This window comes from Mustelus asterias, chromosome 9, assembly GCF_964213995.1.
Source record: "Mustelus asterias chromosome 9, sMusAst1.hap1.1, whole genome shotgun sequence".
Classification (NCBI taxonomy): domain Eukaryota; kingdom Metazoa; phylum Chordata; class Chondrichthyes; order Carcharhiniformes; family Triakidae; genus Mustelus; species Mustelus asterias.
The window spans coordinates 28,282,087-28,294,503 of NC_135809.1; the positions used below are offsets into that span (position 1 = coordinate 28,282,087).

The 12,417-nt window shown below is 41.7% G+C and overlaps 1 protein-coding gene across 1 annotated transcript in view; it reads right to left on the reverse strand.

Moving 5' to 3' along the window:
• The window catches only part of tes (testis derived transcript (3 LIM domains)), a 50,684-nt gene that overhangs the window by 26,398 nt on the left and 11,869 nt on the right, over positions 1-12,417 (reverse strand). The window contains exons 2-4 of the mRNA XM_078219883.1: positions 12,014-12,099; positions 1,889-2,141; positions 963-1,286 (exon numbers count right to left, since the gene is read on the reverse strand). Coding sequence (XP_078076009.1) covers positions 963-1,286; positions 1,889-2,141; positions 12,014-12,099 — 663 coding nt within the window. The remainder of the gene's footprint in view (positions 1-962; positions 1,287-1,888; positions 2,142-12,013; positions 12,100-12,417) is intronic.

Sequence of the window (12,417 nt, forward strand, 5' to 3'; positions counted from 1 at the left end):
AGCATTTGGATGCAAAGTTTGTAATTTGGTTTGGCGAAAAATAGGAAGGAAAACTGGTAAGTCATTACCTCACTTTTGCTAAACCTTCAGTTAGGACATCACTAGATACCAGCTGTACAGACCATCTTGATGAACAGTCACTGTGGCTTGTAGACTGCCAGCCATCAGTCTCATCCCCAGATTGTGGTGAAGGCAAATAAAACTGTCAATTTGCAATGCCTCATTCAGATGAGATTGACAACTGCAGGAAAAATGGTATTAGCGCGCCTTTAGTGGGAGTTGTCAGAGCAGACTCGATGGGCTGAAGGGCCTTTCTGCACTGTATGACTGCTTTATAGTAAACATACATGCTCATTTGATCACATGTAAAAACAAGTCAGCAGCGTGGTCATTATATGGATGCTTACACTGGGGTGGGAATCAAAGTATATTTTTGTCTTAGACTCCAAGCACAACATTTGTAAATGTAGATTAAGAAATGCTGAATGGAAGAAGTCTAAATGAACTTATCAGCTTTAAACCAAATCTTTTTGTCAATCCTCTGATACAAAGAAGCCATCTCTAAAAACCCAAAGCAACTCGTTTACAAACCTGTTCTGTGGAAAAGATTAAGGCAGGTTAATTATTAAAATCAATAATTATAAATCATTTAAAATTGCAATGCTCCAAATATAAACATTAATATTTCCAAAATGTTTAAGGGTACATTAATTCAGAAAATGTACATCATTGCAATGCAGATAGAATTAGTCCAGGTTCATTATCTAATAAAGCACAGGCATTCACTCCTGAATTATTAATTCTAGTCAACTAATCAGGAACTAGCAATGTTGCTCAGAATTACAAATTTTAAAAAGTGCAATTCGTTTTGAACTCTGCAGCTTTAAAAATATTGAATGTCCGAAAAGTTTAACGCTTATTAAAGTTAAATTCCACCTGACCGACATAGCTTTAACACTTACATATTTTGTAGCTGGTTGTCCAGCTACTGATCCAACAGCAGCTGTTGTACTTCTTTCACCTGTGTCACTTTTGCTTTGTTCTTTAGACTGCGCTGCCACCTCATCCGGGAGTTTGATGTCACCGACACCAAGGGCCTCGTTCTTGTACTTTTTCACAAACTGCTCCATCTGCTTTACCTCGTTAACAGACAACTCATGGCACTTCGAAGGGTCCTGATCATGTGCAGGCAACTGCTTGGCCAACTGCTTCTTTCGATACTGAGCTCCCTCCGAGCCAGCCACTGGCTGCTTCTCCTTCGGTAGCAGCTCCATGTACCGCACAGCCTTCAAAGGAAGAAATTAGCAGGATTATTACAGCCTTCCAAGTTTGTGACTCAGGCAAGATAAGTCTTTCCCTTATTTGCCTCTGGAGGAAATGCACAAAGCGTCTAGCTGCGGTGTCCAAGGAGAAAACCAGTCTTCCAAATGGTCACCCTCCTTGGACTGACTGTATTAAACCTTCAATAAGCATTTTTATAAGATGATAATTTTCCAGCTCCGCATAAAACAACAAGATAAATCTGCAGCTGTTGTAGTAACTTCTGGAATGGCAAAAAGCCAAACCATACAGGCTTCTTTGGAAAAACTAAAAGGGACATGATTGTGGTCTGCCAGAAGTGTAAATTTACTCCCCCCTGTACAATAAATTGTTATTCAATTTTTTGAGATGTAAATAATTATTGGTACAGTCACTACTGTGGTACCAAAAAAAAGTGACTTGTAGTTAATAACCAGTAAACCAAAGATGAATAATTTTAAATATTCTAAAGAAATAATTCACAAATCTAAATTTTCCTATTCATTGAGTAGTAGGCTTAGAACAAATCTAATTTGCAATAGCACTTTTTGAGAACTGGTAGATTTACACATCTTTGTTGTGCACTTACCAAAGCCTGATTTTGGACTGGTGGAGCCCACTCATAAGTGACAGTGTTGAAAGACACATCCTTCTTGGCTGCTATCGGGTTAGTGAGTGTCACCACGTTGCGCTTGTAAACAGGGGCTCCATCAGCTTTAAGTTTTGCAATGAGACCAGTGTATTTTGTATCCTCAAAGAGTTTGCCCACTTTCTTGTCTTCTTCATTGCCAGAGAGAACGTCGTGTTCTTCTTGGCCACACTTACAGTTCCGACAGATCTTCCTGTGAATTCAAGGTTGACATTAATTTGGCAGAATTGCTGGCCCTATTTATTTTAAAATTACTTCTCCAGACATGCGGATTTATCCATACATAGTTTAGGAAAGATGCTTGCTGATTTGGCTGCTACAGTAACGGCGGCATGCAATTTCTTAAACACAGTGAGTTGGGGATCTTCTCCATGCTGTCAGACAGTTGTTTAGGTAAACTCAAGTATTTCCTAATAGCTAGTTAATTAGCAGTGCAAGCAGAGGCCACATCGAGGTATGTCCCTTCAGCTGAGAAATGGTACTGAGAAGGAGAAGGAAAAAAGATCTAAAGCAAGTAAAGGCAAATAAAATACAATTCAATAAGAGAAACTTACTGTAGAATGAGAATCACAATGAGATGAGAGCACTGTAGATATTATAGAACATAAATAAAATGAAATAAATGAGATGTAAGAGGCACTGATATTTTTAAAAAGAACGTTTCCTGTAGGAGAAATGATTACATGTTAAAAATATTAAAGTTAATTTACATTATAAATTACCATGAATATTGTGTCACAAAAAGAGTGAAAGAATTGCAAGTGCCAATATTAGTAAAGAGTGTGTGAAGGCTTGAATAAGGATAAGTTGTATTGAACTCTGACTTGGAAGCAGTTCAATAAAGCAAATTTGTAACTAGTTTTAAGAAGTTTGAAAAGGACTTTTAGAGTTTGCATCAATTGTAAGGGGATCAGCTGTAATTCTGTGCAATAATATGAAATATTGGCTCACATGACCCTTGACTTGATAGCAATAACAACAGGATGGAAGTTAACATAAGAAATCCATGTAGCCAGACACAAAGGAGAGCTGCAGAAGAGAAGACATATTTATAAAGGAGCTGTGTGTAATACAGATAAACTGTTTAGAGAGTCAAAGGCAGAGTTGGAACAGGGATTGAGAATTGGACCATTTTACTGCTGCTGCTTTAGTGGAGGGATGGATAAAAGGAATCTCTGGGGAATCTGTGCCATCCAGACTGTTGTGAATCTTGCTGCAGGAGTGTGCAGCTTGCATGACAACGGTCTCCACAGACCTCAGATGTAATATGGCTGCTGGTGAATGTTGCATGAAGGCCAAATCGATCAATGTGAAGTGTGAAAGTGAGAGATCCTATGTACTGGAGACAGAGTTACAGAACTTTGGAACTGCACGTTGCGCAACATGTCTGCAATGAGTGATGTGGGTGCTTGTGGTTGTGTAAGATTTATTTGTTAAATTGACTATTTTGAAGTAAAATTTACCTTAGTTCATATTTAGTTTGCATTGAATTAATTTATATTTAATTTTCATTGGTTCTAATTGGCATTAAAAGTTACACTAAGTAAAATCTTGTTAATTTCTTCATTTGGGATGGGGAGTTTGTTTGGTAAAGTTGGTTATATTTGGTTTAAGGCAACTGTAAGAATACTTACACGTCTGCGTTAATCTTAATACATTTCATTATCAGCTTTTGGTTTTTATTGTTTATAAATAACCAATTTATTTCAAAAGCAATTAGATTTGTTTGTGAATTGCAACTTTTGAGGATAGAGTAAAACAATCGGCAGTTGGGAATTGTTGCCTCACAGCGCCAGGGACCCGGGTTCAATTCCAGCCTCGTGTCTCTGTTTGTGTGGAGTCTGCACGCTCTCCCCATGTCAGGGTGGGTTTCCTCCGGGTGCTCCGGTTTCCTCCCACAGTCCAAAGATGTGCAGGTTAGGTGGATTGGCTATGCTAAATCGCCTCCTAGTGTCAGGGGATTAGCAGGGTAAACATGTAAACAGGGTAACCAAGGGTTATGGGAATAAAGCCTGGATGGAATTTTGTTCGGTGCAGACTCGATGGGCCGAATGGCCTCCTTCAGCACTATAGGGATTCTATGATAATTAAGTTACGAAGCCAATGCTCAGAATGGACCGGGCAAACCCAAATCCATTCCTTGCTTGCTCCAAAAACCAAATTCAAATTGCAACTGAACTCAATTCATGGTCCTCCACAAGAAAGACAAGATCGATCCAAACTGGCAAGATTAGGCATTGTGCCTAATTGGGCTTGATCTTAGCCAAAATTGCAACTTCCAGGCTTTTATTTTAAATATGCAAATATGCCTCAGTTGTGTAATGGAAGCACATTAGAAGTCAGACTTGAAGTTCTATTAATAATATGGTGAAGCATTATAAAGTTCTAAACAATTGCACTTGACCTTATTTTCTTAACAAAAAGATTAATAAACACAGTTTTGATGCATTATGATTGCCAATATTCCTAATTAATCTGGATAACAGTGGCACCAAGTCATCAGATTCCATTCATTCCACATGCACTGGTCATGAATGCTGCTAAGTAGTAAACTTCTGCCTGAAAGAAAGAGTTTAAAACAACCATGTGTGCATCTTGCACAGACGATCATGTGTACATCCTGCGCAGACACGCTATCACATTAACTCAGCCCCTCATATATATGCAGAAGTGATTTCCAATGTACCCTGCACTTCAATGATACAACTCAACTCTGGTCTCCCACTTATGGGTACATCATCAGTAAGATGGCCAAATACAGTTTGCTACACTACTTCACTGAATCATACTCTGTTTCAGTATTGGTTGCCTAGTTCTGAGTACAGCTCATTAGCATATATGGAAGTAGAAGGAACTGCTACAGGGAAGTGGGTTTAATAAGAGTATAATTAGTACTATTTTAAAAAAAAATCAAATCCAAATAGTATTTTACTATAAGGCAGCTAGCATCAATGAAGATTCAACATTTGGACTGGTAGAAAGAGAAACCAGTTGTTAAAGTTAATTTATTAGTGTCACAAGTAGACTTACGTTAAAATTGCAATTTAAGTTAGTGTGAAAATCCCCCAGTTGCCACACTCTGGCACCTATTCAGGTACACTGACGGAGAATTTAGCATGGCCAATGCACCTAACCAGCATGTCTTTCGGACTGTGGGAGGGAACCAGAGCACTCGGAGAAAGCCCATGCAGACACGGGGAGAATGTGCAGACACCACACAGACATTGACCCAAGCCGGGAATCGAACCCGGGTCCCTGGTGCTGTGAGGCAGCAGTGCTAGCCGCTGTGCCACCATATCTGTAAATGAGAAAATTGTAAAGGCGAGGTATCAAATCCATCGTTTTTAATTATGGTAACTGCTAAGCAAGTTATTCAGCGAAAGTTAAAGAGAAAATACACAGGTTGCTGCCCACAAAAGTCAACTATATGTACCATGGTGAGAGAAAAGTAGCAATCGTGAACAGGCAGCAGGAGTATCTGGATTGAAAATGCACACTTCAACTGGGAAACCTCCTAGCAGTGAATATCAGGAGTGACCAACATGAGAATCAGCTTGGATAAGCAGGTCAGAGAGTCAGGAGGTATACAGCACAGAAAAAGGCCCTTTGACCCATTGCCACCCAACTGTTAAGAGTCCTATTTTCCAACCCCAACACATCTTAATCCAATTCAATCAAATAAAGTCCAATTCAGAGTCTCAACAAGTTGAGACATTCCCAATCCAAGCTGACGAGACAGGGCTCTCACCTCCTGTCTTGGGCTTGATCTACATGATCCAAGCTGATTGGAGTAGGCATTGCACCTACTCCAAAGCTTGATCTCATTTGCATCTTAGCCAAAAGGCCGAGATGCCACTTTTAAAAATTGCTTCAAATGAAGCTAAAATTTAACCTAATGACTTCAACCAAGCACAGCATGTTGATACTACACTTTTTAAAAATACTTTTCCAATTCAATCAAATCAAGTTCAATTCAGAGTCTTGACAAGTTGAGACATTTCCAATCCAAGCTGACAAGACAGGGCCTACACTCCTGTCTTGGGCCTGATCTACATGAGCCAAGCTGATTGGAGTAGGTGCAGACTCACCTCCTGCAAGGCTTGATCTCATTTGCATCTTAGCCAAAAGGCCGAGATGCCGCTTTTAAAAATTGCTTCAAATGAAGCTTAAATGTAACCTAATGACCTCAACCAAGTGCAGCCTGTCCATACCATACTTGATCTTAGCCAACCCAAGAGTATTTCACAAAGTATCTCATTAGGAGAAAGGAAATAACATGTCAAACCGGTGGGCTGGCTTCCCACTTCTTTGTGAGCATATATATTTTTCTCGGCTGTTGTAGGTGGTGTGCTGTTCGCTGGTGCTGGGATCCTCTGGTCCTGCCACTGTCAATGGGAATTCCCATTGAAGCCACCCTGTGCTGCCAGGAAATTCGTGGCAAAGAGTACATCACCGATGGGACCAGAGAATCCTGCTGGCGTGAACAGCTGGAGAATTCCGACCATGGTGTTATGTCCAACTTCAGAAAATACTACAAAAGATAATGCCCTTGATAAAGAGGACAGAAACTTCACATTTTGTTAAATGGGAAGGGATAGGGAATAATATCGTACCATTCTAATATTTCAGCATGTCTTATTCCTTCCAAACGGTCTTAAGATTCAACTGGTTAAGAAACAGTGATCCGTTTTATTGTCAACCACTTGTAGCAACCAAGAATATAAACTGCTTTTGCTGTAAAGTTTATAGTAGCAAGTGCGATCTTGAAAACATTCAGATCAAAAGAGGGAAGTTGTGGGAGCTTTATACATTCAGACTAATTCAAACAATGGCCTCAGAGTAAATATACTGCCAGTAATAAATTTTCATTGGGTTTATAACAAATTACAGTACAAAGTCTGGCATACATGTTATGCTTGAGGCACTTAGGTACCAGCCAAATTATAACTATAAAACTGAGGTCTGACTGACACACTGGATTTTACAGTCAAGTTAAATCTACGTACAAGCTATTTTGATGTCCTTTAGTCAATGTCCATGGTATTAGTGAAGAAAGTTATCTCCAATTGCAACGGGATCTTGATCAATTGGGCTGACGAATGGCAGACGGAGTGTAATTTAGACAAATGCGAGGTGATGCATTTTGGTAGATTGAACCAGGGCAGGACTTACTCAGTTAATGGTAGGGCGTTGGGGAGAGTTACAGAACAAAAGAGATCTAGGGATACATGTTCATAGCTCCTTGAAAGTGGAGTCACAGGTGGACAGAGTGGTGAAGAAGGCATTCGGCATGCTTGGTTTCATCGGTCAGAACATTGAATACAGGAATTGGGACGTCTTGTTGAAGTTGTACAAGACATTGGAATACTGTGTGCAATTCTGGTCACCCTATTATAGAAAGGATATTATTAAACTAGAAAGAGTGCAGAAAAGATTTACTAGGATGCTACCAGGACTTGATGGTTTGAGTAATAAGGAGAGGGTGGATAGACTGGGACTTTTTTCTCTGGAGCATAGGAGGCTGAGGGTTGACCTTATAGAGGTCAATAAAGTAATGAGGGGCATAGACAAGGTAGATAGTCAATATCTTTTCCCAAAGGTAGGGGAGTCTAAAACTAGAGGGCATAGGTTTAAGGTGAGGGGAGAGATACAAAAGTGTCCAGAGGGGCAATGTTTTCACACAGAGGGTGGTGAGTGTCTGGAACAAGCTGCCAGAGGTAGTAGTAGAGGCGGCTACAATTTTATCTTTTAAAAAGCATTTAGATAGTTACGTAGGTACGATGGGTATAGAGGGATATGGGCCAAATGCAGGCAATTGGGATTAGCTTAGGGGTTTTTAAAAAAAAAAGGCGGCGTGGACAAGTTGGGCCGAAGGGCCTGTTTCCATGCTGTAAACCTCTATGACTCTAGTTATCATTGTTATCCCAAAAAAGTCATACATTTTGTCATGATAAAAATGTAATAATTTAGTCCAATTTCCATATCCAAATCCAACTAACGTCCACTGCACAGAGTGAAGATTTGATTATAGTCTCCTTTAAAATAATAGATAGATGACTTCAATTGTATAATAGTACAATGTCGAAACAAAGGGATGATTATTATAGATATCATAACAATCTTAATACTAAGATTAAGATTAAGAGCTAGGAGGGGGCATGGAAGTCCTTGGTAGGTCGGATCAAGGAAAACCCCAAGGCTTTTTACTCTTATGTGAGAAATAAAAGAATGACCAGGGTGAGGTTAGGGCCGGTCAAGGACAGCAGTGGGAACTTGTGCACGGCATCAGAAGAGATAGGAGAGGTGATGAATGAATACTTTTCTTCAGTGTTCACCAAGGAGAGGGGCCATGTTTTTGAGGTTGAGAGTGTGATACAGTCTGATAGGCTGGAGGAGGTAGATGTTCTGAGGGAAGATGTAGCAATTTTGAAAAACCTGAAGGTCGATAAGTCCCCTAGGCCAGATGAGATATATCCTAGGATTCTTTGGGAGGCAAGGGATGAGATTGCAGAGCCTTTGGCTTTGATCTTTGGGTCCTCACTGTCCACGGGGATAGTCATGATGTGGAGATGCCGGCGTTGGACTGGGGTGAATATAGTAAGAGTTTTAACAACACCAGGCTAAAGTCCAACAGGCTTATTTGGTAGCAAATACCATTAGCTTTCGGAGCGCTGCTCCAGTACTTCCCCGGAGCGGAGAAGCTATGGCATCTCCTCTGGAGCCTTCAACATGTCATTGATGAAGACGAACATCTCGCCAAGGCCATCCCCACACCCCCACTTCTTGCCTTCAAACAACCACGCAACCTCAAACAGACCATTGTCCGCAGCAAACTACCCAGCCTTCAGGAGAACAGTGACCACGACACCACACAACCCTGCCACAGCAACCTCTGCAAGGCGTGCCAGATCATCGACACGGATGCCATCATCTCACATGAGAACACCATCTACCAGGTACACGGTACCTACTCTTGCAACTCGGCCAACATTGTCTACCTGATACGCTGCAGGAAAGGATGTCCCGAGGCATGGTACATTGAGGAAACCATGCAGACGCTACGACAACAGATGAATGAACACCGCTCGACAATCACCAGGCAAGACTGTTCTCTTCCTGTGGGGGAGCACTTCAGCAGTCACGGGCATTCAGCCTTGGATCTTCAGGTAAGTGTTCTCCAAGGCGGCCTTCACGACACATGACAGTGCAGAGTTGCTGAGCAGAAACTGATAGCCAAGTTCCGCACACATGAGGACGGCCTAAACCGGGATGTTGGATTTATGTCACATTATCAGTAACCCCCACACCTTGCCTCCTGGGCTTGCAGAATCTCACTAGCTGTTCTGTCTGGAGACAATACACATCTCTTTAACCTGTGTTTAATGCTCCCTCCACCCACATTGTCTGTATCTTTAAGACCTGGCTGGCTGTAGGGATTCGCATTCAAATCAGTATTCTGTAACTTGATTTTGTATCTCAGTGCACTGTTTGAGAGCACATTTCCACTCCATCTGACGAAGGAGCAGCGCTCCGAAAGCTTATGGTATTTGCTACCAAATAAACCTGTTGGACTTTAACCTGGTGTTGAGAGACTTCTTACTGTGTTCACCCCAGTCCAACGCCGGCATCTCCACACAGGGATAGTGCCAGAGGACTGGAAAGTGGTGAATGTTGTTCCTCTGTTCAAGAAAGGAAATAGGAATGACCCTGGTAATTATAGGCTGGTTAGTCTTACTTCAGTGGTCAGTAAGTTAATGGAAAAGGTCCTGAGGGATAGGATTTACGACCATTTAGAAAGATGCAGCTTAATCCGGGATAGTCAACACGGATTCGTGAAGGATATGTCTTGCCTCACAAATTTGATTGAATTTTTTGAGGAGGTAACTAAATGTGTAGATGAAGGTAGAGCAGTTGATGTCATATACATGGATTTTAGTAAGGCGTTTGATAAGGTCTCCCATGGTCGGCTCATGAAGAAAGTAAGGAGGTGTGGGATAGAGGGAAATTTGGCCAAGTGGATAAGTAACTGGCTATCTCATAGAAGACAGAGGGTGGTGGTGGATGGAAAATTTTCAGACTGGAGACCAGTTACCAGCGGTGTACCACAAGGATCAGTGCTGGGTCCTCTGCTATTTGTGATTTTTATAAATGACTTGGAGGAGGGGGCTGAAGGGTGGATCAGTAAATTTGCTGATGACACCAAGATTGGTGGAGTAGTGGATGAGGTGGAGGGCTGCTGTAGGCTGCAAAGAGACATTAATAGGATGCAGAGCTGGGCCGAAAAATGGCAGAGGGAGTTTAACCCTGATAAGTACGAGGTGATTCATTTTGGTAGGACAAATTTGAATGCGGATTACAGGGTCAAAGGTAGGGTTCTGAGGAATGTGGAGGAACAGAGAGATCTTGGGGTTCATATCCACAGATCTCTGAAGGTTGCCACTCAAGTGGATAGAGCCGTGAAGAAGGCCTATCGTGTGTTAGCGTTTATTAACAGGGGATTTGAGTTTAAGAGCCGTGGGGTTATGCTGCAACTGTACAGGACCTTGGTGAGACCACATTTGGAATATTGTGTGCAGTTCTGGTCACCTCACTATAAGAAGGCACGGGTGCACAGTGGGTAGCACTGTTGCTTCATAGCTCCAGGGACCTGGGTTCGATTCCCGGCATGGGTCACTGTCTGTGTGGAGTTTGCACATTCTCCTCGTGTCTGCGTGGGTTTCTTCTGGGTGCTCCGGTTTCCTCCCACAGTCCAAAGATGTGCGGGTTAGGTTGATTGGCCATGCTAAAATTGCCCTTAGTGTCCTGAGATGCGTAGGTTCGAAGGATTAGTGGGTAAATATGTAAGGATATGGGAGTAGGGCCTGGGTGGGATTGTGGACGGTGCAGACTCGATGGGCCAAATGTAGGGTTTCCAAGATTTCTAAGAAGGATGTGGAAGCACTGGAAAGAGTGCAAAGGAAATTTATCAGGATGCTGCCTGGTTTGGAGGGTAGGTCTTATGAGGAAAGTTTGAGGGAGCTCGGGTTTTATTCTTTAGAGCGGAGGAGGTTGAGAGGCGACTTAATAGAGGTTTATAAGATGATGAGGGGGATAGATAGAGTGGACGTTCAGAGACTATTTCCTTGGGTGGATGTAGCTGTTACTAGGGGGCATAACTAAGGTTCATGGTGGAAGATATAGGAGGGATGTCCGAGGTAGGTTCTTTACTCAGAGTGGTTGGGGTGTGGAATGGACTGCCTGCTGTGATAGTGGACACAGTAAGAAGTTTAACAACACCAGGTTAAAGTCCAACAGGTTTATTTGGTAGCAAAAGCCACACAAGCTTTCGAGGCTCTGAGCCCCTTCTTCAGGTGAGTGGGAATTCTGTTCACAAACAGAACTTATAAGACACAGACTCAATTTACATGAATAATGGTTGGAATGCAATTGAGTCTGTGTCTTATAAGTTCTGTTTGTGAACAGAATTCCCACTCACCTGAAGAAGGGGCTCAGAGCCTCGAAAGCTTGTGTGGCTTTTGCTACCAAATAAACCTGTTGGACTTTAACCTGGTGTTGTTAAACTTCTTACTGTGTTTACCCCAGTCCAACGCCGGCATCTCCACATCATGACTGTGATAGTGGAGTCAGACACTTTAGGAACTTTCAAGCAGTTATTGGATAGGCACATGGAGCACACTAGAATGATAGGGAGTGGGATAGCTTGATTTGGTTTCGGACAAAGCTCAGCACAATATCGTGGGCCAAAGGGCCTGTACTGTGCTGTACTGTTCTATATTCTAAAAGGTTCTCCTTGTGAAATGAATGGAGGGGGAAAAAAAGCTTTTAAAACAATACCTTTTATGAAGCTACAAAATAAATTCTTCAAAAGCTTACAGAAAAATTTACAGACCAAACATTTTCTCTTCGAGGTAGATTAAAAGGCTGAAAGAAGCAGTTATCTAAACTTCACTTATAAGGAGACGAAGCCTGAAATGTGTTGAAATTTTAAAGTACTGTAAAAGCATTAGTTTCTCCCAGCACAGGAAGGGAGAGGGGCAGTTTAACGATTCATTAAATATACACTACCTCCAAAAGTGGAGCTCAAACCCTTCACATTTATCCTTGCATTTCAGACACGGGGCCCCAGCTCCTTGCTCATGGCCCAAGGTCATCTATGAGAGACAGAAATAAAAAACACACGTTAGCGATGAAAGAAAAAAACTGTATAGCATTTTATCACGGTGGGTAAAAGAAAGCAATCAAGTATCAGGAATAAATTTGATAACAGAAGTAAGTCAACGTGGTTTTTGATTGAGAAGAAGTTGCCCATCTTATTGACTTCAATGAAAAATGAAACATAATCAGGGTGCGCAGCTGGTGACTGATCCACAAATGCTTATTTTATGGCCCGGTCAAAAGTTGAAAGCTTTTCCCTTGGGCTTTTCACTAAGAGATTGTCCTGGAGGTAAAGACGGTAGTAAATGACACTG